Source organism: Triturus cristatus, chromosome 3_1, assembly GCF_964204655.1.
Source record: "Triturus cristatus chromosome 3_1, aTriCri1.1, whole genome shotgun sequence".
Classification (NCBI taxonomy): Eukaryota; Metazoa; Chordata; class Amphibia; order Caudata; family Salamandridae; genus Triturus; species Triturus cristatus.
In genome coordinates, this window is record NC_140583.1 from 638706818 (window position 1) to 638732937 (window position 26120).

Sequence of the window (26120 nt, forward strand, 5' to 3'; positions counted from 1 at the left end):
TCCACCCGGCCAATTATGGTGAGACCACCAGCACGGTGGTCGGAAAGTGCTTTTTACTACTGCTGCCCAGACAAAGGGCTGCAGCACAAGCCGCAGTAGAAAAAAACACTTTTTGCACATCCATGCACCTTGTGGCAGGCAACTTATGGTGCCTCCCACACAGTGCATGAATGTGAGGGGGCACTTCATGTGCTCCCAGGGTCACTTAGCAGTGGCCCATGGAGGACACAGGCCCTGCTTGGGTCCCCCAAAGTCAGTTTCCGTCTGCCTTTTCATGGCGGTCGGACCACCATAAGGCAGCCGGACCACCATGAAAAGGAAGTCGGAAAGACACATTCCTAATCCTTAGTGCAGTGCCTGCACAGGCACCACCTCCATTGTATGGCTAGGAGTCCGACAGCCGCCTTAACGGTATCTTTGATCCTGTCGGAGGTGGTGGTTGTACACCCGACCGCTGCGGTCCGGGAGGCTGAATCGAAATGCAGCAGTTTGACTGATGCCTTGGATGTCGGGTGTACCACCACAGAAGGCCTTTCCGTGGTGGCCAAGACTTTGGAAGAAGATCAGATCCCAGTTGACCTAAAACAGTGGGTGAAATGGGATCAGCGTAGATAAACTAGTCTCACTAACCTCTACACTGGTGTAAATTAAAGGATGCATATAGAGCTGCACTAGTGGAAAAGTGACGTATTTATAGAGACATAAATCATGTAAGCATTTTGCAATGTTACATCAACCAGAATATGAACGTTCGCCCTTGAAATATCTTTCTTTGCTTTCTTTACTTAGGAAGTGCTATTTGATTACAGTTCTGGCTGAAGCAGCCAAAGTTTGAATAAAACGCCCCTGACTGATCTGGAGACATAAATGATGTACAGCATTTTGCAAGGTTACATGAACATGAATGTCCACTCTTGTAAGAAAGTGGCTTTGTATATACTGTTCCCAAATAGGTACAGTGTGCACAGAGTCCACAGTCCCCAGAGGTTTGGCAGAGGCTAAAGTTAGATATAACCTTACTCTCTAAAGTGGTAGCTTGGTCGAGCAGTAAGGCAGTATCTGAGGACAGTGTAAAGAATTTGTTGCACACACTCAGTCAGCAAATGGTCTCACACACTCATGAACTGAACTCTAGGCCAATGGTTTTGTATAAAAATATAAGATTGTTTTATTTTAGAACCAACAATAGATTTCAAAATATACTTTCTCTGAATGAGAGGCTTTATATAAATACTTTCAGTATGCAGTAGGCATTTGAATGCAATAGGCAACACAATTTCAAACACAATAATACATTGAGCTCAATGGGAATTTCTAATTAAATGCAATTAGTTACTTTGGGGATTACTTTTTTAACCACAGGACTGGATCCTGGATTCAGTCCCGGGACATTTCCTGTTAACAGTTGAGTAAAAGCGTTTTGGTTACAGTAGTGATTTTTAAGCAATAGTTTGGTATTTTAAAAGTTGACACTTAGAAACTTTTTCTCATAGAATCACCAATTTTATCCTATGGAAGGAATTTAACTTAGCAGGTAAGTGGGGTTATTGTTACTTTTTCTAACTCAGTGTTGGATCCTGGATTCAGCACTGGGGCACCACCTGTAAACAGTTGAAAGAATGTGTTTTGGTTATACAGGCGATTTTTAACGAATATTTGTAAGTTTGCAAAATCGACACTTAGACACTTTTTCAGCAAAAACCCGGCAATGTTATCCTATGGAAGGAAATTCAAGTTGCAGGTAAAGTATGTTCTTGTTACTTTTGTAATCCAGTGCTGGACTCCTAGGTTCAGCACTGGGACATTTATCTAGAACAGGTAAGTAATTACGTTTTCACAGTTGTTGCGACTTTTAAAGAATATTTGTAGTTTGCAAAAATCAACACTTAGAAGAAATTTCACAGAAAAACAGCCAATGGTTTCCTATGGGAGAAAATTGGGTTAGCGGTAAGTATGGTTGTAATTACTTTTCAGGGGCAGTGCTAGGCACCAAGATCCAGCACTGGGATTTCTCCTGATAGCAGGTGAGTAATTTCGTTTTTGTTACCCAGTTGAGCGTAGGTGAATATTTTAAAGTTTAGAAACTCCACACTTTCCAATTTCCAAGTGAAACCAGTCTATGTTACCCTATGGAAGAAAAGATGGTTATCGGCTTTTGGGTAAGTACTCGACTGGCAAAGTTAAGGTTCTAGGCATAGATTCAGGAGTTTCCCAGGGTCAGGTCAGTACAGTTGTTACACCCTCAGCGGCACAGGGGCAGCCGGGTGCTGAGTGAGTTAGGCCCAATGTTATGGCTAACCCTGACCCTGCTTGCAGGCCAGGTCACTCCCCTTCTGCCGCACAGCTCCACCTGTGAGCCTCTGCCTCCACCCCCTCGCTGCCGCTCTGAGCAGGAGTTCGAGCCTGCTGTGCCCCCTGTGCGTTGCCATTGTCAGCTGTGCCCCGTAGCTAAGTATTTGTTCTGTCTCACTTAGTGTATTACTGTTTGCTATGTACCACTCGTTTTGTGCCACTTAGTTTGTTCTGTGCCACTTAGTTCTTGCCAGTATTGTACCCCTGTGCGTTTAACTGTTATTGCCACTTGTACATTTTTATTTCCACTGCTGTGCCCTGTGCGTGGTCTGAGCTTTGTTTTCTGCCCTATTGCCCTTGCGCTCTGCTCGTCCCCCCTCACCCCCTCTTCTCTTCTGTATCCTCTGCCCGTTTCCCGCCGCTGCTCCCCTGCGGCCCCGCCCCTCGCCATCCATTCGCCACCCCGCTTCCGCCTCCCAGCTGCTCCTCCCTCCCTCCCTGCCTTAAATGGTGGCCGCTGCGCCAGAGGCGCGCCAGAAGCAAGCCCGGCTGCGCCCGTCTGCGCCTGGACCGTGCCCAGTGCCAGAACCGCTGGCCCCCGCAATCGCCACGACACCATACTCCAGTACGACGCCCGCACCCTCCACGCACTCAACGCCGGCCGAGACCACAGCTGCTTCCAGGCCGCCCGGAAACGCACCCACGGACCTTTCTCCTGCCGCACCTGCAGCTTCACCTGCGACAGAGCCACCAAACCATCAAGGACCAGACCCAACAACCTCCGCTGCATACTCCTCAACACCCGCTCCGCACGTAAACACGCCGTCGAGCTACGGGGGCCTACTCGACACCTTCGCCCCAGACGTCGCCTTCCTGACCAAGACCTGGTGGAACGACCCCTCGGCCCTCGACATCGCCATTGCCATCCCGGACGGCTACAAGATCGCCCGCAGAGACTGCACAAACGGAACTGGAGGAGGAATAGCCATCGTCCACAAGTCCACCCACACAGACGACACCCTCAGCACCACCAAACACCTACACTTCCGGATCCACACCGACCCCAACACCACCCTCAGAGGAACACTCGTCTACAGGCCCCCCGGACTCCAGACTCAGTTCAGCGAAGCCATCGCCGACCTCGTCGGCACCTACGCACTCACCTCCACAGACTACATCCTCCTAGGGGACCTGAACTTCCACCTCGAGAACAACGACGCCAACTCCGCCACCCTGATCGACAACCTCGGCTTCAGACAGCTAGTCACCGATCCCACCCACCCACGCCGCTGGCCACACGCTTGACCCCATCATCTCCACGAGCACCCACGTCTCCTACGACCACACCACCGAACCCCACTGGACTGATCACCGCTGTGTCCACTTCACCTACAAGAAGCCCACCACGCACCACCGCGCCCAGCGGCTGCCCGACGCTGCTGGAGCAAAGTCACCGAGGACCAGCTGACCGCCACCCTCGCCCTGAACCCACCCACCGACCCCACCGACCCAGACGCCGCCGCCCGCAACCTCAAACAGTGGATCGCCGACTGCGCCAACACCCTTGCACCGCTCAAGAAACCTTCCAACAACCACATCAGCAAGAAAGCCGCCTGGTTCACCGAAGAACTCCAGACCTCCAAACATACTTGCCGGAAACTGGAGAAGAAATGGCTCCACAAACGAACAACGGACAACCACGCAGCCCACAAGAACGCCACCCGCAGACACCCCCACCTCATCAGACTTGCCACGAGATCTTCCTTCAAAACCCGCTTGGACAACAACGCACACGACAGCAAAGAGCTCTTCAGCATCGTGAAAGAACTCGCCAACCCCAGCACCAATGCCAACGACATCCCGCCCTCACAAGAACTCTGTGACTCACTGGCCACCTTCTTCCACCGCAAGATCGCCGACATCCACGACCGCTTCAGCACGACGACCACCACCGCAACACCAAGCCCCACCCCACTCGCGAACTCCAACAGCATCAACCGCCTGACCTCCTAGACCAACGTCAACGACGACGAAACCCGCAAGATCATGAACTCCATACACTCAGGATCACCATCCGACCCCTGCCCTCACCACATATTCAACAAAGCCGACTCAGCCATCGCACCCCAACTTCGGAAAGTGATCAATGCCTCCTTCGAGACCGCCACCTTCCCGGAAAGCTGGAAAAACGCAGAGATCAATGCCCTGCTCAAGAAACCCAAGGCGGACCCCAAAGAACTCAAGAACTTCCGCCCATCTCCCTGCTCCTGTTCCCGGCGAAGGTCATCGAGAAAATCGTCAACACGCAATTAACCCGCTACCTCGAGGACAACAACATCCTGGACCCGTCCCAGTCCGGATTCCGAAGAAACCACAGCACTGAGACAGCCCTCATCGCCGCCACAGACAACATGAGGGCCCAACTTGACAACGGTGAAACATCGGCCCTCATCCTCCTGGACCTGTGAGCCGCCGTCGACACGGTCTGCCACCACACGCTAATGACACGCCTCCAAGAAGCCGGAATCCAAGAAAAGGCCCTGGACTGGATCACATCCTTCCTCTCCGACAGAACCCAGAGCGTCCGCTTCCCTCCCTTCTGCTCCGAAGCCACCGACATCATCTGCGGCGTACCCCAGGGATCTTCCCTCAGCCTGACGCTTTTCAATATCTACATGGCCCGCCTCACTCAAGTCGCCCGCCAGCACGACCTCAACATCATCTCCTACGCCGACGACACCCAGCTCATCCTCTCCAACACCAAGGACCCGCACACCGCCAAACCCAACCTCCATGAGGGAATGACGGCCGTCGCCGAATGGATGAGGAGCAGCCGACTGAAGCTGAACTCGGACAAGACGGAGGTCCTCATACCCGGACCCACCCCCTCGGCCTGGGACGACTCCTGGTGGCCGACCACACTGGGAACAGCGCCGACACCCACCGACCACGTGCGCAACCTAGGATTCATCCTAGACTCCTCCCTCTCCATGTCGAAACAGATCAACACAGTCTCCTCCTCCTGGTGCAACACCCTCCGCATGCTTCGCAGAATCTACAAGTGGATCCCCATCGAAACTAGACGGACGGTGACACAGGCCCTCGTCAGCAGTAGGCTGAACTACGGCAACGCACTCTACGCAGGTATCCCGGCCAAACACCTACGACGACTGCTACGCATCCAGAACGCCTCCGCCCGACTGATCCTCAACGTCCCCCCGCTGCAGCCACATCACCACCCATCTGAGAGACCTCCACTGGCTCCCCGTCGACAAGAGGATCACCTTCAGCCTACTCACCCACGCACACAAAGCACTCCACAACACCGTACCGGCCTACCTAAATAGCAGACTCCGCTTCTACACCCCCACCCGACAGCTCCGCTCTGCCAGCCTCGCCCTCATCGCTGTCCCCCGCATCCAATGAAAGACCACCGGTGGAAGATCCTTCTTCTCCTTTCGCGCCGCCAAGACCTGGAACACTCTCCCTACCCACTACGGCAGACCCAAGACCTGCTCACCTTCAGAAGACTCCTCAAGACCTGGCTCTTCGAGCAGTAGCGGCACCCCCCCTCCCCTCCAGCGCCTTGAGACCCTCACGGGTAAGTAGTGCGCTCTATAAGTACTATGATTGATTGATTGATCCATCCTATGGGAGGCAGGGGGCCCTTGGTTGGTGGCTGCTGGCTAGCTGGCCACGTGGCTCTGGGAGCTGGGCTCCTGGCCACTTGCTTAGGGCAAATTGGGAAGTACAGTAGAGTAGAGTAGAGTGGAGATTGCACTGCCAGGGTCACTCGGGTGGCTGGGTGCAGGGTGCTTTTGAGCCGTTGGACGCTCAAGGGATTGCAATGCAGAAGCTCAAAAACGAACAAAGGCTGCAAGCTCAGGGACGAAGATTCTTCAGGTGTGACCACCACTTCGAGAGGTAAGTTGGGCAGTTGGAGGATAGGTATGCACCCAGGAGGTGGGCACAGGGGGTCGCAGGGCGCCGGGGTGCCTTTTGGTGTCGGGAAATCTTACCCTCGACTGGTCGCGTTGGAGGGGTCCCTGGTTCTGAGGCTGCAGGCGTCGTCAGGAGCATTGAGGTGGGTCCTTGGGTGCTGGATTCGGGTTCACAGTCGCCGGGGGGGGGGACGTCCTTTATTTTTATTTATTTATTTTTATTTTATGGAATTTGTAGAGCGCGCAGCTACCCCCGAAGGGGTGTCCCGGCGCTAAAATCCAGGGGTTACTGAGTGGAAAAGGGGAGAGAAGAAAATGTGATGCAAGGGAATCTAAAGTCCGGAGAAGAGCCAGGTTTTGAGTTTGGCTCGGAAGATGGTTTCAGAGGGGCAGAACCTCAGCTCAAGTGGAAGGGAGTTCCAAAGTCTGGCAGCAATGACACCGAAACCTCTGCCTCCGGTTCTGGACAGTCTAAAACGGGGCGAGATCAGGAGGCGGAGGTCATTGGACCTCAAGGATCTGGTGGAGCAGGATATCGAAGCCCGATTTTTCAGGTAAGTAGGGCCGAAGTTGTTGACGGCTCGATATGTAAGGGTGAGAACCTTAAACTGGATGCGGCTAGCCACAGGGAGCCAGTGGAGTTGCCTTCGATATGCAGAGACAGATTGACGGTAAGGGATGTTACCGATCAGTCTGGCTGCAGCATTCTGGACAATCTGCAGTCGACCAATCAGGTACTGCGGAGCCCCTGCATAGAGGCTATTAGCATAGTCCAGGTGGGACGTAATGAGGGCCTGGGTGACTGTGCGGCGGGAATCTGTGGGAAGGTACGGGAGGATCTTTTTTATCATCCGTAGTTTCATGAAGCAGGCGGAGGTAACCTTATTGATCTGGGTTTTACATGACAAGGAGTCATCGAATTGGAAGCCCAGATTCCGCGCCGAGCGAACCGGGGTAGGGGCAGGATCGAGAGCTGTCGGCCACCACCAAGAAGAGGGAATAGAGGTGTTCTGATTGAAAAACAGGACCTCCGTTTTATCTGCATTTAATCTCAAGTGGTTCGTAGTCATCCAGCCGCTGATGTTATTCAGGCATTGGCGAAAGTTGAGGAATGCGGAGTCCGAGTGGTCCCGGAAAGAAAACACCAACTGTGTGTCGTCGGCGTAGGATACCACCCTGACTCCGTAGGACTCAACGACGTCAGCCAGGGGGGCCAGATAGACGTTGAAGAATAGGGGGCTAAGGGCGGAGCCCTGTGGCACCCCACATGACAGAGGTTTTTCCTCTGACTTGAAGGGGCGTAGTAGTACTCTTTGGCTTCTGGATGAGAGAAAGGACTTGGGGTCTTTGTTCACTCCAGCACAGGCCAGGCTTGGCGGGTGCAGAGTGTGCAGGGTTCGCGGTTCCTGGCTGATACCAGGGGTCAGTTACTGGCTTTGAGCAGTACCACTGCTCGTGGGAGTTCCAGTTGCTTAAAGTCACAAGGTAGCCAGGTCCTCCGGGGTTTGTGAGGTTGCTGGCCACTGGAGATGTCGGAGTTTAGCAGGAGCAGGTTCGAGGCTCAACAGACAGGTAGGGCTGGGGCTAAAGCAGTTGGTGTCTTCCTCTTGTGAGCAGCTGCACGGCAGGTCTTCTTGCCTCTTAATCTTCTTTGCTGTTTCGTTATCTGGATCTGAGGAAAGTAGGTTCAGGGTGCCCCTAAATACTAAATTTAGGGGCGTTACAGGTAGGTAAAGGGCAGGGACCAATGGGTCCCTTCCCTGGGGTGGTTACACCCCCTATTCTGCCACTCTCCTGTGGGAGGGGGGCAGTAGCCTAGTCCTGATTGGGCGGGCTCCCCATCTTCAAGATGGCGAGAGCCCTGAAATATGCTTCACCTCGCCTCCTCCACCTGAGGGGTGTGGTTGGCAGAGGTTGGCTCACCCTCTTTCCTTCCTTGGTGTTTCCGGCCAGTCTTCCCGCCAGAGAGGGAGTCAGAACCGGTAGGGGCCAGTTGCTGAGTACAGCAAGTGGCCTGGAGAAGCTCACAAAGGCAGCATGCCTTTTAAGCTTCCCTGCCCATCCTGGGGGAGGAGACCTAGCACCTCGCCCAGGATGTGCATTGTTGCAGGCCCAGGAGAGCGGATGGCTCTCTACCCAGGGGTCCAGCAACATGTCTGCTGTGTGGCAGACTAGGCAGCCCCTCAGACAAGACGTGGATTGTAGGTTAGGTTCATGGGGTTCATCTCTAAGATGCCCTCTGTCGTGCATCTTACAGTAAAGGTATTTTTATTCCCGTATCAGCCGCCTGCATCCCGGCTGTGTGCGGTGTTGCCTGTCACCTCCGTTTTGCCGCTTTTGCCTACTTGACTGTATTTATATTCCCTTTTTATTTCTGTACCCCTGTGCTCACACCCTTCTTTGTGCCCCCTTTTTTCTGTTATCCCCCCCTCCCTCCGTGACCCTCGCCGCTTCTCCAGCCGTCTTTTCTCGCCGTTTTTCTCCCGCCGCTGAGCCCCTGCGGCCCCACCCCCTTCACTCCCATTGGCTGCCCCGCTCCCACCTCCCAGTTGCTCCTCCCTCCCTCTGCCCCTCATATGGAGGCTGCGAAGCGGTGGTAGAGAGTGACCTTTGACCCTGTCACCAGGCAGGTCGCTCCCCCCCAACCGCCACGCAGCCCCCTGTGTGACCCGTATCAGCCGCCTGCATCCCGGCTGTGTGCGGTGTTGCCTGTCATCTCCGTTTTCCCGCTTGTGCTTACTTGACTGTATTTTTATTCCCGTATCAGCCGCCTGCATCCCGGCTGTGTGCGGTGTTGCCTGTCGACTCAGTTTTTGCCGCTTTTGCCTACTTGACTGTATTTTTATTCCCTTTTTATTTCTGTACCCCTGTGCTCTCACCCTTCTTTGTGCCCCCTTTTTTCTGTTATCTCCCCCCTCTCAGTGATCCTCGCCGCTTCTCCCGCCGTCTTTTCCCACCGTTTTTCTCCCGCCGCTGAGCCCCTGCGGCCCCGCCCCCTTCACTCCCATTGGCCGCCCGCTCCCACCTCCCAGCTGCTCCTCCCTTCTTCTGCCCCTTATATGGAGGCCGTGAGGCGGCCGCGCAGCCGACGCGCCGAACGCGCGCCTAAGGCAAGCCCGTCTGCGCCTGGACCGCGCCCAGCGGCAGAACCCCTGGACCCCGCTCCCCCGCAACGCCAGACTGCACTACGACGCCAGCACCCTCCACGCACTCAACACCGAACGAGACCACCCCTGCTACCGGGCCACCCCGAAGCGCACCTAAGGGCCCTTCACGTGCTGGAACTGCAGATTCACCAGCATCCAACCCTCCAAACCACCAACCAGAGAACCCAACCACCTCCTCTGCATCCTCCTCAACACCCGCTCCGCTCGCAAGCACGCCATTGAACTCTGGGACCTCCTAGACTCCACCGCCCCCGACGTCGCCTTCCTGACGGAGACCTGGCTGAACGCCACCTCAGCACCAGACATCGCCATAGCCATCCCACAGGGCTACAAGATCTCCCGCAGAGACCGCACCAACGGAGTGGGTGGAGGAATCACCATCATCCACAAAGATTCCATCAAAATCTCAACGAACACAGACGACACCCTCACCACCGCTGAGCACATGCACTTCCAGATCCACACCGACCCCAACACCACCCTCAGAGGAACACTCATCTACAGACCTTCCGGACCTCGCCCACAGTTCAGAGACACCATCACCGACCTCATCAGCACCCACGCCCTCGCTTCCACTGACTACATCCTCCTCGAGGACCTGAACTTCCACCTCGAGAACAACAACGACGCCAACTCCACCGCCCTGATCGACAACCTCGGACTCAAGCAGCTCGTAACGACACCTACTCACGCCGCTGGACACACGCTCGATCCCATCTTCTCCGCAAGCCCCCACGTCTCCTTCAACCACACCACCGAACCCCACTGGACCGACCACCTTCAGGAAACCCACCACACACCACCGCACCCAACAGCTACTGCGCCGCTGCTGGGGCAAGGTCTCCGAGGACCAACTGACTACCGCCCTCACCCTGAGACCACCCACCGACCCCACCGACCCAGACACCGCCGCGACCAACCTCACACAGTGGATCAACGACTGCGCCAACACCCTCGCCCCTCTCAAGACCTCCACAAACAACCACACGAAAAAGAAAGCTGCCTGGTTCACCGAAGACCTCCGGATCTCCAAGCACACCTGTCGGAAGCTGGAGAAGAAATAGCTCCACGACCGAACACCAGACAACCACACAGCCCTCGAGCGCCACCCGCAGACACCACCAAATCATCAGGGCCGCCAAGAAGACCGCCTTCAAGGACCGCCTAGACAACAACGCACACAACACCAAAGAGCTCTTCAGCATCGTGAAAGAACTCTCCAACACCAACGACATCCCGCCATCTCAAGACCTGTGCGACTCCCTGGCCACCTTCTTCCACCGCAAGATCACCGACATCCATGACGGCTTCAACTCAAACCCCCCCGCACCCACCACCAAGTCCACCACCCCTGCGACTACCACCCGCACCAGTCGCCTGACCGTCTGGTCCAGCGTCAGCAACGAAGACACCATCAAAACCATGAACTCCATCCACTCACCACGTCTTCAACAAAGCCAGCACAACCATTGCGCCCCACCTCCGGAAAACAATCAACTGTTCCTTCAAGACAGCAACCTTTCCAGAAAGCTGGAAGCACGCCGAGATCAACACCCTTCTGAAGAAGCCCAAGGCGGAACCCAAGGACCTCAAGAACTTCCGGCCCACCTCCCTGCTCCCATTCCCGGCAAAAGTGACTGAGAAGATTGTCAACAAACAGCTGACCCGCTACCTCGAAGACAACAACATCCTGGACCCTTCCCAATACGGTTTTCGCAGCAACCACAGCACCGAGATCGCCCTCATCGCCGCCACTGACGCCACTGGACAAAGGATAAACAGCCGCCCTCATCCTCCTGGACCTATCTGCAGCCTTTGACACGGTCTGCCACCGCACCCTATCAGCATGCCTCCATGACGCCGGTATCCAAGAGAAGGCCCTGGCCTGGACCACATCCTTCCTCTCCGGCAGAACCCAGAGCGTCCGCCTCCCACCCTTCCTCTCCAAAACCACCGAGATCATCTGCGGCGTCCCACAGGGATCCTGCCTCAGCCCGACGCTGTTCAATATCTACATGGCACCTCTTGCCCACGTCGCACGACAACACAACCTCAACATCATCTCCGACGACACCCAGCTGATCATATCCCTCACCGAAGACCCCCACACCGCCAAAGCTAACCTCCACAGAGGAATGAAGGCCATAGCCGACTGGATGAAGGACAGCAGACTGAAGCTGAACTCAGACAAGATGAAGGTCCTCATTCTCGGATACACCCCATCAGCCTGGGACGACTCTTGGTGGCCCACATCGCTAGGCACAGCCCCCGAACCCACGGACCACGCACGCCACCTGGGGGTCATCCTCGACTCCACTCTCTCCATGACCAGGCAAGTCAACGCCGTCTCCACGTCCTGCTTCAACACCCTCCGTATGCTCCACAGGATCTTCAAATGGATCCCCCTCGACACGAGAAAAAACGTCACCCAGGCCCTCATCACCAACAGACTCGATTACGGGAACGCCCTCTACGCAAGAACAACAAACAAGCTCCTGAGAAGACTCCAAAGAATCCAGTACGCCTCGGCCCGCCTCTCCCTCGACGTCCCCCGCCGCAGCCACATCACACCCCACCTGAGAGGCCTGCAATGGCTCCCAGTCAACAAAAGGATCACCTTCAAACTCCTCATCCACGCACACAAAGCACTACACAACACCGAACCCACTTACCTCAACAACCGACTCAGCTTCCACACCCCCACCCGTAGCCTCCGCTCAGCCAACCTCGCCACAGTCCCCCGCATCCGGAAAACCACTGCCGACTGCAGATCCTTCTCCTACCTCGCCGCCAAGATCTGGAACACTCCCCCCCACCATCCTACGACAGACCCAGGATCTGCTGGCCTTCATTAGACTCCTCAAGAACTGGCTCTTCGATCAGTAGCTCCCCCCCCCCCCCACAGCGCCTTGAGACCCCTCGGGTATGTAGCGAGCTTTACAAATGCAGTGATTGATTGAATCCCACACTGGCATCAGTGTGGGTTTACTGTGCTGAGACGTTTGATACCAAACTTCTCAGTCTTCAGTGTAGCCATCATGGTGCTGTGCAGTTCGTGTTGACGACCTCCCAGCACCATTTACTCTTAATGGCAGCACTGCACTTACAGTGCCCAGGAATGGACCTGGGTACTGTAGGGGCACAGGGCTCATGCACCTATGCCCACACCACTGGCTAGAGGGGTGACTGAGATATGCCAGGGCAGTGTGTGTTGTGGGCATGGCACAGTTGGTGCCATGTCGACTCTTTGTTTTGTTCTGCACCAAGACACTCAGACTGCAAAGGCAGTGTGTGTGTGTCAGGGTTCAGGGCCTCTAAGGGTGGCCCAATAAGTGCTGCTGCCCTTAGGAGCCTTCTCTGGTCACAAGGCCTTGGGTACCTAGGGTACCATTTACCAGGGGCTGACATGTGACCAGAGATGCCAATTGGGTTTTGGCTGTTAGGGAAGGAACACAGGCCCTGGGCACCTGATTGGCAGGCGACCAGGGCACAACAAGGAAAAGTGCATCAGTTATCAGGCAAAAAGTGGGGGGGTGGTTACTGCAACAGAAACCCACTTCCTCACAACTCTCGCTAAATCTCCCTTTGATTTTTTAAAATTAGTAACTGCTATTAGATTAAAATGCTGACCGAAGCAGCCAAAGTGTAAATAAAATGCCCCTGACTGATCTAGAGGATGCCTTCCTTTTTTTTCATGAACTTAGTGGATTTTTTTTAAAAAGTGTCTAACGTAAAAGGCATCCTTTCACCCTGTGATGTCTGACATTGAGATGGAAAATTCATGGAATTTCTCAGAAACACACCAAAGATGCTGGCTATCATCCCTGCCCTTCAGCGACATGCTTGGCGATGCAGTCAATTGCTGATGCTCCAAACCTGTTCTTTGGGTTAAATGGAAGCAGCAGGACTCTGGGTATGACGGGGGAGCATGGGAGAACTGAACCACTAAGCCAAAGCTTCTCATATACCACCCTGCTCCCAGCTACACGTTGGCAGCACCACAAGTTAATTTAATGTTCCACAATGGCAAAAGTTAAGAGTGCAAAGGAGGCAGAGCAACTTAAGTCCAATCCAGTGAAGTGTTGACAACACGTTGTAAAGAGCGGGCCATTTACTTCATCTGAAGAATGATTTGGAATAGAGAGCCACTGTACAAAGCCTGAATAGTTTGAGTAAAATATTTAGAATTGTACTACAACAGAGACATCTGAATCAAACGCAGCATATAGGTTACATCAAACAGTACTTGAGACTTTTGAGGTGGAATTGACATTGTTTGGTGTAAAGGGTGAGGAGGGAGGCAATGCGATTTATTACAGTAGTGGTATTACCCCAATAATTTGTAATTTGATTAAGTGATGCTGCTCTCTAGAGAGCCTCACAACTGTATGTTTTGCTCTCTTGCATATGCTGCAGCCATTTGTATCTCAAACATGCCACGTGTGTTACAACAGGTCCCTCATGATTTTGTTTAAACAATGTTGGTGCTCTATGAACCTTAGGATGGTTTATGCATGTTTTGCTTAGAATGGAAACAAGTGCTAGTTGTCTGTTAGCTCTCCTCCAGCAGTCTTAAGTAAAGTGCAAGGTTAATACGATAAACAAATCCATGCATTCATATGGCAGAGCAGCTTAAATGTGGTGCATATTCCAGATATGTTGAGGGACCCCATTTTTCCCATAGGCTCTCGAAATCTAGTTATATAGCATATCTGTCGGAGCTTAATTTTTAGGATAAAGCTCCCGCAATATAGGATATTTTCTATGGGTCTCATACTTAACTTATTGCTCTTTATTCTACTAAACATAGAATGATTAGCACCAGATGACAGTCAAACCTCTGGTTTGCAGGTTAGCTATGTATTTCTGCATTATTCCCTAGAGATTCCTGATCTGGGCCTCCTCGTAAGCAGAGAAATCGATCTTATTCCATAATAGCAAACCTTTCCTTTTTCATATGCAGTGGTTAGGAGATCTATTCTGTGGAAGCTTGGGCAGTCAGTGGATGATGTTAAGTTTCTGTGGTGTGAACTATAGTTTGTCCAAGTTACTTCCTTTGGGCACTTGTCTCTACAGATGTAACTAAGCCAAGCAGTCCAGGTTTATTCCAGGAAGGGGTTATAGCTTTGGAACTTGAATCCCAGATTACACAGTAATTTCACAGAATTAACGTCCTGTCCAGCCAGAATAATATATTGGAGGACTGAGATGAGTGGACATTGCTATCCTCACTGTTTGAGGTTTTAGATATACTTGGTACCCTTAGGTTCTCAAACCCTACTTTGTCAGCTTCTCTGTTTGTCGGCTAGGACAAATCCAGGGGTTTGAGTTATGGCAGTCCAGAATTATACAAAATTGTCTAGTGGACAAATGTCTAGTTAATGGGGCTAGTGGACTCTGGTGGTCTCTGAAAAGGGGAACATTGAACATCGTTCATTGGGAGACCAATTGGTACTCTTAATAATATCTAAAGTCAAACAAAAACAGTGGCAACAATAATTCTGAAAATTGTCTAGGAACCACTGTAGTTTCCCTGGTGATATAAATGTTTAGGAACCTGTATCTTATAAGTGGTTACAATTTATAGTTGGTTGAAGCCCAGAAGCACCCGACGCACCCGCTGAGCAAACTGATACCCTGTGGCAACTGGGCAATATTGATTTGGGATTGGAGCTCAATTGTGCTATTAAACCGCAGTTTCTCAGGAACTCGCACAAATGGTACCTCAGTCACACTGGGCATCTTGCATCCTCAAGACAACACCCATATGTGCTTTAATCGGTGGAGATTTGCTCCTGGTATCCCTAGACAGGGCTTAGCTACTCTGTACGCAGGGAGCTACATCAATCCTGAAGAAGGATGTCAAAGCAGCAGTATTCCGTCTTTCAGTCAGAGTTTACTCCAGAGTCCTAGAGTTGTTCATAGCATGGTTTCCCCCACAGATAAAGGTATTAGCATGCATTAACTGATTACAGAAATATAGGGCTAGATGTACGAAGCGTTTTGGAGGTTGCAAACGGGCTGTTTGCTAATGCAAAAAGGCATTTTCAAATGAACAAACCCCAAATTGCGATTCGGCAACCTGTTGCTGAACCGCAATTTGGGTTTGTGAATCGGTATTTGGAAGGGGCGTGTTTAGGGTGTCCCTTCCAGATATCGATTCGCTTTGGTATGTATGAATGTTTTGAAACCGAAATGTGGTTTCAAAACATTCGCACTTTGCCGCCAACTCAAAGTTGATGGTAACCCCCATTCGCAAATGGGAAGGGGTCCCCATTAAGAATGGTTGAAAAAATATTTTTTTAAGAGCAGGCAGCTGTCCAAGGAACCACTCTTAAAAAATGGAAATTTTTCTTTTAAACGCATCCTGTTTTCCTTTAAGGAAAACGAGCTGCTTTAAAAAAAAAAAAAGAAATTCTTTATTTAAAAGCAATCACAGATTTGGTGGTCTGCTGACCCCAGCAGGCCACCATGCCTGTGAGAGCAGTGAATGTTAGTGGGTCACAAATTGCGACCTACCTCATTACTATTCATGGGGTATGTGCATTTGCGACCCACTACGAATCGCTAAGTAAACCTTAATAAGTTTCATTCATTGGGGGCGTGGCGGACGCGTGAGCTCGGAGCTCCGCGCCGACCCGACAGTTTTAAGCCTGATTCTGTGGTGGTGGAAACTGGGAGACGCCGCAGCAGCTACCCGGGCGGTGCTGGGTCACCTGACAGCTGGTCCTGGTGATCGCGCTGTCGTAAGGGAGGCGGCAGGAGGAACGGATCCCAGACATGCACTGGCGCTTGATGCGGCCCAAGATGGCGGCCCGGAGCAGACTCACCCAACCCAGCAGAGCGGAGTTCTCCCTCTCCCGAGGATCAGGCTGTGAACAGAAGCCCGCGACTGAGAGCGGCAGTGACTGGTGGAGCGCTGCAGGGGACACCCAGAGGGCAGTGCTGGCGCAGCTGTGCACCCTCTGCGCCTAACACGAAGTGAGGTGGAGCAGTGAGGACCCAGTCGGGGTGTGAGGCCAGGGATGTGGGCTGCGTTGTCTGCCCTGTAGCGGAGGCGTACAGAAGTGGGAAGTCTTTTGAGGGAACTGTGACCTCCATAGGACCGGGACCTGACAGGGGAGGGGGTGCCTCACCACAGCAAGACCCGTAGGCTTCTAGGATTTGCAGAACCCCCCTCCCCCTCCCCGCCCCCCCCCCGCCCTCTTGCCTTCGGGCGGAGCTGAACTGTGGTACTATGTGCCCCCACATACGCAGGCTTGGTGAATGCTGAGGGCCGCGGTCGCCAGGGGCGAGACATAAGGTGTTCAGGCCTGTACCAGGGCTCGGAAGATTGGAACATGGGCCTTGCCATCGGCCCCCGCCCACCGCCCCACCCACCCCCCCACCCACCCCCACACCCACCCCCTTTTTGGCAGAGGAGCACTCATCGTCCTGACTGGCCTGGCCTGGCCTGCAACCTGCCGAGGACCACCCGAGGCCACACAGATTGACTGTTCACGCCCCGAGAAGTGGGGGAGCCAGGCCTTGGTGGGCCTCCTACCTGTAGGGCGGGGCGAGCATTGCCTCTGTGAGTGGTCGGCCCCTCTGCTTGGAACTGTAGCGCCCTGGACTGTGCCGGATGTAGTAGTGGGCGCGCCGCCATCTGAGGCTGTGTGGGGCCATGAACATTGGTACGAGACCTGCCCTGAGTGACCACCTGGCTGCTGAGTGGGCACAGAACAGTGATTAATAGCTGGTTCATCGACGGTGGGATTGTCACTGCGGCTGGGGTGTTGGGGTCCTCCCGAGTACAGCAGACCTGGGCCCTGGTGCGAGTGGGGGGAGTCATGGTACCGGCTGTCGGCTTGACTTCCTTCTCAGACAGGATTCAACAGCCGAGGGGCTGTTTGACACCATGGGTAAACCACGGGGCCAGCAGGCCGGAGTCGCACAAGACTCGGAACACAGCACCCAGGAGCAATCAGAGTGCTCCTGGGACCCCAATACAGCAACAGCTGGAAAAGATATTGGAAGCCATTGCAGACACGAAGGCTACCCTCCATCAGGACATCAGCACAGTGGTGGTAGGGCTGGGTCTCCTGCGAGAGGAGCACAAGATGCTCTCTGAGAGGGTGAAGGAGACTGAGTCCAACATCACCGCAATGGCCCCTGCCCAAAAAGTCCTGGCGCAGCAGATGGGAGCCCTCACAGACAGGGTGGGTGGGTTGGAGCATAGAGCCGAAGATGCATAGGGTCTCAACAGACAGAACAACGTTCGGATTCTGGGCCTGCCGGAGGAAGTCGAGGGCAGCGATATGGTGTCCTACCTGGAACATTGTTTAAGAGATGTGGTTGCACCTGAGGGTTTGTGCATCAGCTCTGTCTTTTCCCTTATTTCTGCTCCTTCTGTCCACTCCCCCCCCCCCCCCTTGAGTACCTTACTAGGGTAGGGCCTCACTAAGGGATATGTCCCACATGCTGTTTGGGCGACTGACCGTTGTCAGGCTGTCCTGGGATCGGGGAGTTGTTCAACATTGGGGGTTCATTTGTTGCTATTTCTTGTTAGATTGTTTGTAGGGGAGGGCGGTTCTGTGCATGCAGGGAACGGGCGGGAGCAGGTCACCCATACTGTAGCTGTAGGGCGATTTCCTGCAGAAATGGCGAATACACCTAACTCAGTGAGGTTTTTCACGTGTAACATTCACGGAATAGGAACAATGGCTAAGCGACATAATATATACTCCTACCTGCGGCACAGGGATGTCAACATTGCGTTCCTCCAAGAGACGCATCTTAATAAGGAGGAGGCCGGGAGGTTGAAAAAGAGGTGGTGGGGTCAGATCTTTGCGACCACCTTTTAGGCATTTGCCAGGGGGGGTCCTGATCTGGGTGAGGCCTGGGACCCCCTTCGCACTTGACCGCTCATGGCTTGACATGAAAGGGCGGTATGCCCTGCTTTCGGGACGATTGGCGGGGCAGGAGGTGACGCTAGGCAATGTTTATGCACCTAACCAGGACCAAGTTGGCTTCCTGGAGTCTTTCTCCGTCTCCTTGGCTCACTGCCTAACAGGTTCTCTCATAGTGGGGGGTGAATTCAACTGCGTGGCGGACAACATGATTGACCGTTTGCACCCTCTCCTACCGCAGATGCAGCCACATCGTACAGCGTTAGGCTTCCGGACCTGGATCTCCCACTGGGGCCTAGAAGATACCTGGAGACTGCAGCACGCGGGGTATAGGGAGTACTCCTTCTTCCCGCCGGTCCACCGGGTTCATACCAGGCTTGATACATTCTTCTGTTCCCAAGCCTTCAATGGTTCTGCTTCTCACTCTGAATACCTGTGGTGGAGTCTGTTGGACCACAGCCCACTTCTCATATTACAACAACCACTGGGAGGGCGCTCTCCGATTCCTACATGGAAATTAAATCCGTTACCGCTTGATAATGTCCCCTTTCGGGCCTCCTTACTAGCACAGATTGAGTCATACTTTCCTGTCAATGCCAGCACTGCCTCCTCGCCACAGGTGGAGTGGGAGGCGTTTAGGGTGGTTGTGAGAGGTCACTGCTTGGCTCAGGCGTGTGGGGCACACAGGGAAATTAATTGGGAAACTTGGGGACTTGGAGGGGACTATTCGTAGACTAGAAAATTTACAGGGTACGGATGACTCGGCCCAGGTGTCCTTACAAGAAGCCCGTGCACGATATGACGCATTGGGCAGGCTGAGGTGCTACAACTATAAGGACTACCTAGATAAAGTACAAAGAGAGGAAGGGAAGCGGGTTGACTGCTAGCATGACTAATCAAATACGAGTCGAGGGAGCACCTGTCACACGGTTAGACTTGGATAAGGGAGGCGTGGTGCACTACCCAGAGGCCATCAATGACTCCTCCTTGAAGTACTATGAGTGGTTGTACAGGACCCCGACTACGGCCCCCTTGCCAGATATACAACATTTCCTAGCTCCCCTGCAGCTTCGTACGTTGGAGAAAGATGCATGGGAAGACTTGGGAGGCCTGATCACTGCGCATGAAGTCAAGGCTGCAATAGCGGCGTTGGCACCTGGTAAGACACCTGGGCCTGATGGCCTCCTGGCCGAGTTTTACCAGCGGTTCACTGATGTACTGACCCCGCGTCTGGTAGCTATATACGGAGGCATATGAGGGAGAAGGGGGCTTGCCAGATTCCACCAAATCAGCACTTGTGATTCCGCTCCCTAAGTCCAAGCAGCCTGACGCGGGAGTCGGAGAATATCGACCTCTCTCCATGCTCCATCTAGAATCTAAGATCTTGTGTAAGGTGCTGGAGGGCAGGCTACTCCCGCATATGAAGTCCTTGATGCACCTGGCTCAAAACTGGTTTATTCCCTCTCGTAATATCTCCTACAATCTCCACAGGTTCTACTCCGTGTTTTATCACACGGATGCACCGGCGCTCCAGCAGGCGGTGGTGTTATCTGTCGACCTAGAGAAGGCTTTTGACATGGTGAACTGGGAATATCTTTTTGAGGTGATGCGCCAAATGGGATTAGGGGATGATTGGGTGCGGCTTCTCTATGCTTCGCCTACTGCGGGAGTCAAGACGGGCTGAACCATATCTAGATTGTATAAGGTCTCCCGGGGTCCCGGCAAGGGTGCCCTCTTTCCATGCTCCTTTTTAGGTCGAGCCTAGCGCAGCGCGCTTGCGCTGCTCTATGGGGAGCCCTCTTGGAATCACTCCAGACTTTCTCGAAACTTGTCCGTGTGGTTTTTCAACTTCCACACATTCTATTGGCCTTTGCGTGTGGCTTTCAAAAATTAAAGCGCACAATTGGCCAAAGGCGGATGCATCTCCCATCTTTTCTGTAAATGTTCACTCCCACGGCATCCAGCTGTTGGGAGCAAGCAGTTGCGCGGAGGCTGCCAGCTGCATTCCTCGTCGTGGATGATTAAACACAGCGCGGTCGCTTTTAGTTTAGTGGCCGCACTTGTTTTTTTCACTTCCCTCCTCTCTGACCATGCCTCCCTCCTCTCCTGCCCCAGCAGCCTCTCTACCTCTCCAGCAGTTTCACATCCGTATTCTCACTTCCACCTCTTTTCTCAGTTTGATTTCCCTTTACATATTCAATTTAATGCCTTCATACGCCTTCCCCTCACCCTCATTCCCCCTGCCCACTCATGTTAACTCAGTCTTTACTACCCCCCTAAGTTCTCTCTAACCCCCACAGCTGTAGATGCTATCCTCGCCCATTTCACAACCCCTAACTTCCCCTCCCACGTCGCTTTTACGAAACCACTCCGCACTACCCTTTTACCCCTCACCCTGAACATTTATTTTAACTCCCTTCCACACATTCCCTCCTGCACTCTTTCGCTGCCCTCCCGTACTCTTTAGCCCCCAACACTCCAATTCTTTGCTAGAGTTCTATCTTGCCTCCACAACCCTCACTGGGTCCCATCTCACTTCCACTCCCCTCTTGCATTTTCCCCCTCCTTTTACTACCCGCTCCATCATCACTGCCCTACTTCGCCTCCCTCATTCCTCATCTCCTTCTTTACCACCTCCCCACATCCTTCATGGCCACGCCCAATCCTTCACTTTCCTTCACCCTCTTTACTCTCCATTCCCTGTTCCACCAGCCATCAATCACCCTTCTTGCCCTCGTTCATCCCCAGCTCTCCCCACTAAGGTCCACTCAACCCTTTCTCCCCCATCATACTAACATATTCCACACCCACTCATTCCTTCACCCTTTCTGTGTCCTCAGTGTTGTACGTGTAGCACGCGCTCCGCGTTTACCTTGTATTGCGTGCTTAACTCTGAGCACTCTCTTCTACTGGTACTTGATTTACGTGTACTTGGATGTTTCTATGACTTTTCACCCTTTTTGAACGCGCTACCACCACCTGAATGGCCTCCATATCGACCTTGCATGCTGTACGTGTACTACGTGCTATGTGGCAGTCGTGTGCCCGTGCTTTGTGCTCGGCATGTTTTCTGTGCAATATACTACTACCTTGTGTTTCGTGGCCTGCCTTGTTCTGTGGACTCGGTGCTGTACATCTACCGCCCTCTTACCTGTGGTTTACATGCTCCCTTTCTACCCCGTGCTTTGCGTACACTAAGCTCTAAGTATGTATTGTCACAACAGGGCCCTACTGTGCACTCTGCTGTGCATATATTTTACAACATATTGCCATGTGCTCCATGTGTGGTGTATATTCTGTGTTCAAGACTTACTCTGTGCTATACACACATGCTTTGTGCTCAACTAACACCACGTTTCCCGGGTTTTGCATGTATTTGTGCCCACTGCAGGGGGCTGTGTTCATGGTCACAGGTCCAAATCCCGTCAAATTCACTCAGCCTTTCATCCTTTCTGAGGTCGAGAAAATGAGTACTATTGAGTTGGGTAACCAATAGATGTCTGGTATTCAGCGCCAAGAAGCCTCTTTGCGGGTGAAAGTGCGCTTTACAAATACGTGTTATGTTACTATGATGAACTGCCCCCACCTAACAATAAAATGATAACAAAAAAGCATTTGGTCAGGGAAAAATTGACAGCATTGCATAAACCAGAAAATTAGAACACATTTTTGGTGTTAATTCTGGTTTTTATTAGGTTACTTCAGTTTTATATAATGTTTTCTTGGTTATATATAATGTGACAAAAATGGTTATAACACTTTTTTTATTATAACATAACTTTTAAACCTGCTGCACAACATTCACAATGCTCTACAACACATATTAAAAACGTTAATAGAGCCAATAGCTCTGTCTAAACACTTATAAGGCCCCAAAGGCGAGACCTATTGGCTATGTCAATGCTTGTTGTTTTGGCTGTGGAGCCATTGGCATAACGGTTTCGCCTGGTTGGGAGGGGGCTGGGGCTGACCTTGGGCAGGTGTCGGCAACATGTCTCCCTATACGTGGGCGATTTGTTGCTGTATTTTATGGAGGCAGTCGAGGAGGCTGCAGAAGCTCTTTGGATTATGGGCGATTTTACACTCCTTTCAGGCGTTCAGGTCAATAAAACCAAGACTTATCTGTTCCCCATCAGTGATGTCACTGACCATGTCATGAGTGACGTAATATGTAACGTCATCAGCAGTGCATTTCGGGGGCACGAGTTATAGTTAGCTGAACTAACTATAACACGGGAATTTCTAGGGTTTTGTACGAGGGAAATGTCCAGCTAACTATAACGCCCCTGAAACCTATGGTTTTTTCAGTGAATTTCTAAGGTATTTTAAATGCTAATTCCTATCTATAACTTATCTCTAAAGATATCATGTTTAATGATTTTGATTGGATTTCTATATTTTTCCAATTCAGTGTGTCAATTTCATTAATTTTGGTTTTTTAAAATACTTTTTTATCACCATTTTTTAAACTTATTTTTTCAATTAATTCTTTTAAAAATTAAAAAATATTATTTGAATTTAATGGGTTTTTCAAACATATTTTTTTTATATTTTTCAAAATATTTTTTTAACTATATGTTCAAAACTTTATTTTATATATATTTTTTCCATGTTTTTGGATCCGCGCACCCAACGCAAGAGGGTCCGTGCACCAAACGCGATAGGATGCGCGCACCCTGCGTGCACTTCGCCGTTTAAAAAAAAAAAAAGGGGGGCCCCAGGGGGTCCTTCTGGGACCCCCTAAGCACCTCTAGAGGGTCAGAGTATTTCCACTCAGCCCCCTTTATATGTTTTACACACTTATTCCCCTTGCTTCTTCAGCCTCGCTTCTACCGAGGCAGAAAATGGCCGCCAACAGTTCCTGGTTTCGAATGTAGACAGACACTCGACAGCCAATTAGCATTCAACGCTCGGTTCGGGGAGGGTGCGCTTACGGTGCGGGTAGGGTGCGCGGATCCTCCCCGACCATAGATATATATGTACTTTTAACTCTAATTTTCTCAGGAACTACTGAACGGATTCACACCATTTATGCAAAAGGCACGAGTCTGAACTGAGGACTACCTCTTTGCCAAATTTGGTGTAATTCCGTTCAGCGGTTCGGGCTGTAGCTGCGACAACAGATCCTATGGGAAATTGCGTTTTGGGACCCCCCTTTTTTCTCGGCCCCCGCTTGACGAATCACCACAAAACATTCAGGGTAGGAGCGGAGCAGTGCTGGCCAAAAGTTTGGAAAAATTTCACGATGATTCGTCAACCGGCGCCAGACTTATTGGGAATAGAATGTTACGGATTTCCTATGGAAAATATAAAAAAAAATATATATATATATCTATATCTCCATATCTCCATATCTCCGCGATTGGACGACTTACCATGATGTAAATGGTTTGGTGGAGCATACACTCCGTAAAGTAGACAATAATTGATGATGCAACAGTCTTTTTTTTTATCCTTATTGCACTCAATGTACAGATTGTAAAACTTCCAATAAAAATATCTTTATAAAAAAAAAATTCACACATTAGTAATAGCAGTTGCTAGTCGCAAAAATCGCGTTTAGGATATCACCATTTCTAATCTTCATACATATAGCCCATAGTTTCTGTCTACGCTAGTGCAGTCTTTCTGAGTAGTCTCTCTCTGAATTCCAGTCAGCTGCCAATGCAGGACAGAGTCGAGATGCTCTAGTGGATGAACAAGAGGGCCTAGAGACTGAAAAGTCTTGCTTTGATCCATGTGCTTTTCCAACTTTGCCTTTTGAAACTGCAAAAGTTCACTTTATGACATAGTTTGGTTGTAGAATGCTTGATGGCTGTATTCTGACTGTTGGTGCAGAAGTTTAAAACAAATTGTGGCCATTTACTACCAAGAATAATTTTTAAAAGGTAGCCATTCTTTTTTGCTTGATTGGTATCTGACTTACAGTTTTTCTTTCCAGGCTTGTATCTGAGAGAGGGTTGCCAGCTCTACGAACTATGTTTAATGATACAAAATTCAAAGGCAAGGGGCATGAGGTGAGAAAATGTTAATTTTTCATGTTTAGCTGAAAGTCTTTTGTATCTCACTTCTGTCTAGTATCTTCATTTCTATTAGCTAAATGTGTATATGCCTATAAGTAGCATCACAGAAATTGTTCTCTTCCAGGGGATCCTCATCAATAGTCATAAGCACTGAATATTCCCGCCCATGTGCAGGGACCCCGGAAATAATAAAAATTATATATGAAAAACAAATATATAAACAGCTCTGCATATGTATAAACATATATTATTTTTTCCAAGCAAATGCAGCCCCCATAGTAGGCTAGACAATGTAGATCTAAATATCCAATAACAACCCATAGGTATAATAATACATCTAAATCTCTTTTTTTTTTAATGAGGCAAAAACTCATGAGAAAGAAAAGAAAACACTGTGCAAAACACATTTCCACAAAACATTGCTAGCCTGCAGGCTGCATTGCAATACAATACCATAGAGACTGAAAAGCCTTGTACAGGTAAAAAACTGGCACCATGCCTTTAAGGCAGCCCTGATTCCAATATCCCATCATGCCTCAGGGGTGACAGTTGGGTCAGTTGTTCTTTCCGGCTCCTTCAGTTAGGATCCTGGAATTCAGCTCTCTTCAGTTTTGGCTTTCTAGTCAATATTTGCTACTTTTCTAGTGAAATTTTTGCTTCATCTTAATTATTTCTTTTTGGTGAAGCATTTTTCCTGTTTTGCTGACAGATTTCAAAACTTTTTTCTGTCAGAAAATGCCTTCTTTGTTCTTGCCCTGTAAATCCTGCGGCAAAAAGAAGGCTGCTTCAGATACTCACGATGTGTGTATCATCTGTCTACCGTACACTCATTCTCCTGCTTCCTGTCGACATTGTAAGTGTAGGAAGGTGGATATCTGACTATGGTTACCCCCAACTTTTTGCCTAGTGTCTAGCTGGTTTTTCGACTTAGTTGGCCTGAGATCCTGCCATTCAGGGTCTCAGGCTGTCTGCTCTCTCTTTAAAATGGACTCCATGTACCCTAGGTACATTCCCAATTGGTAAGGATCACCTTATTGGACCCTGTACAGTGTACCCTAGGTACCCAGGGCATAGGTGTACCCTAGGCCTCCCAGGGGCTGCAGCATGTATTATGCCACCCCTGGTCTGGCCTTCCAATCAGACACAACTGGCTGATCACTCAGCTGGGGCAATGTCGTGTAATCACCCCTTGCTTAGATATAGTATGCCTATATCTACCCTTATATATAGACACATGTGTACCTATCAGTCACTCCTATGGCAGGCCTTAACAATCCTGGAGGCAGAGTGCTTGGTAACATGTGAGATGGTGCTCTAGCATGAGCTGAGCCTGTCTGCAGCTTTCGGAACCATGTCCTTATAGCTGTTCTATGATATAGCCTACCACTATGATATAGCCTACCATATACTCTTAAAGTGCCTTATAATCTTAAACGGTTATGGTAACTATGGTTTGGCTTTATCAAAACATGTCGTGTAAGGTGTCTAACACTTTGGAATAATACCCCCATACCATTTCTGGTGATGAGGATATTATCCCTCCCTTCTAGAGGGAGAGACATGTTAAAATCCTACTTTGCTGTTTAACTCTAACCAAAGCCTCAGCATCACAAAATGGATGCTGCTGCCACAGACACAAGTCTGACCTCCTGCTGCTGGGAGTGATCCCAGCCAGGGAGGCCTGGACAATAGGTTTCCTGCTTGGGGAGGTGCTAGCACCTCCCCAGACAGCCTTTAGTGTATTGGGGCAGGGTGGGCTGAAAGGAATGAGACATGCCTGGGGCACACAAGGTGTTCCTTGCATAGTCC

General features: G+C 51.1%; 2 protein-coding genes across 5 annotated transcripts in view; one reads left to right on the forward strand and one right to left on the reverse strand.

Annotated features, from left to right (window-relative positions):
- The window catches only part of LOC146860695 (uncharacterized), a 212050-nt gene that overhangs the window by 74155 nt on the left and 111775 nt on the right, over positions 1-26120 (reverse strand). The gene's annotated exons all lie outside the window — the stretch shown is intronic.
- TIPIN (TIMELESS interacting protein) overlaps positions 1-26120 on the forward strand; it is a 233147-nt gene that overhangs the window by 52156 nt on the left and 154871 nt on the right. For all 4 annotated transcript variants that reach the window (XM_085644621.1, XM_085644622.1, XM_085644623.1 and 1 more), the window contains exon 4: positions 24230-24305. In XM_085644621.1, coding sequence (XP_085500747.1) covers positions 24230-24305 — 76 coding nt within the window. The remainder of the gene's footprint in view (positions 1-24229; positions 24306-26120) is intronic.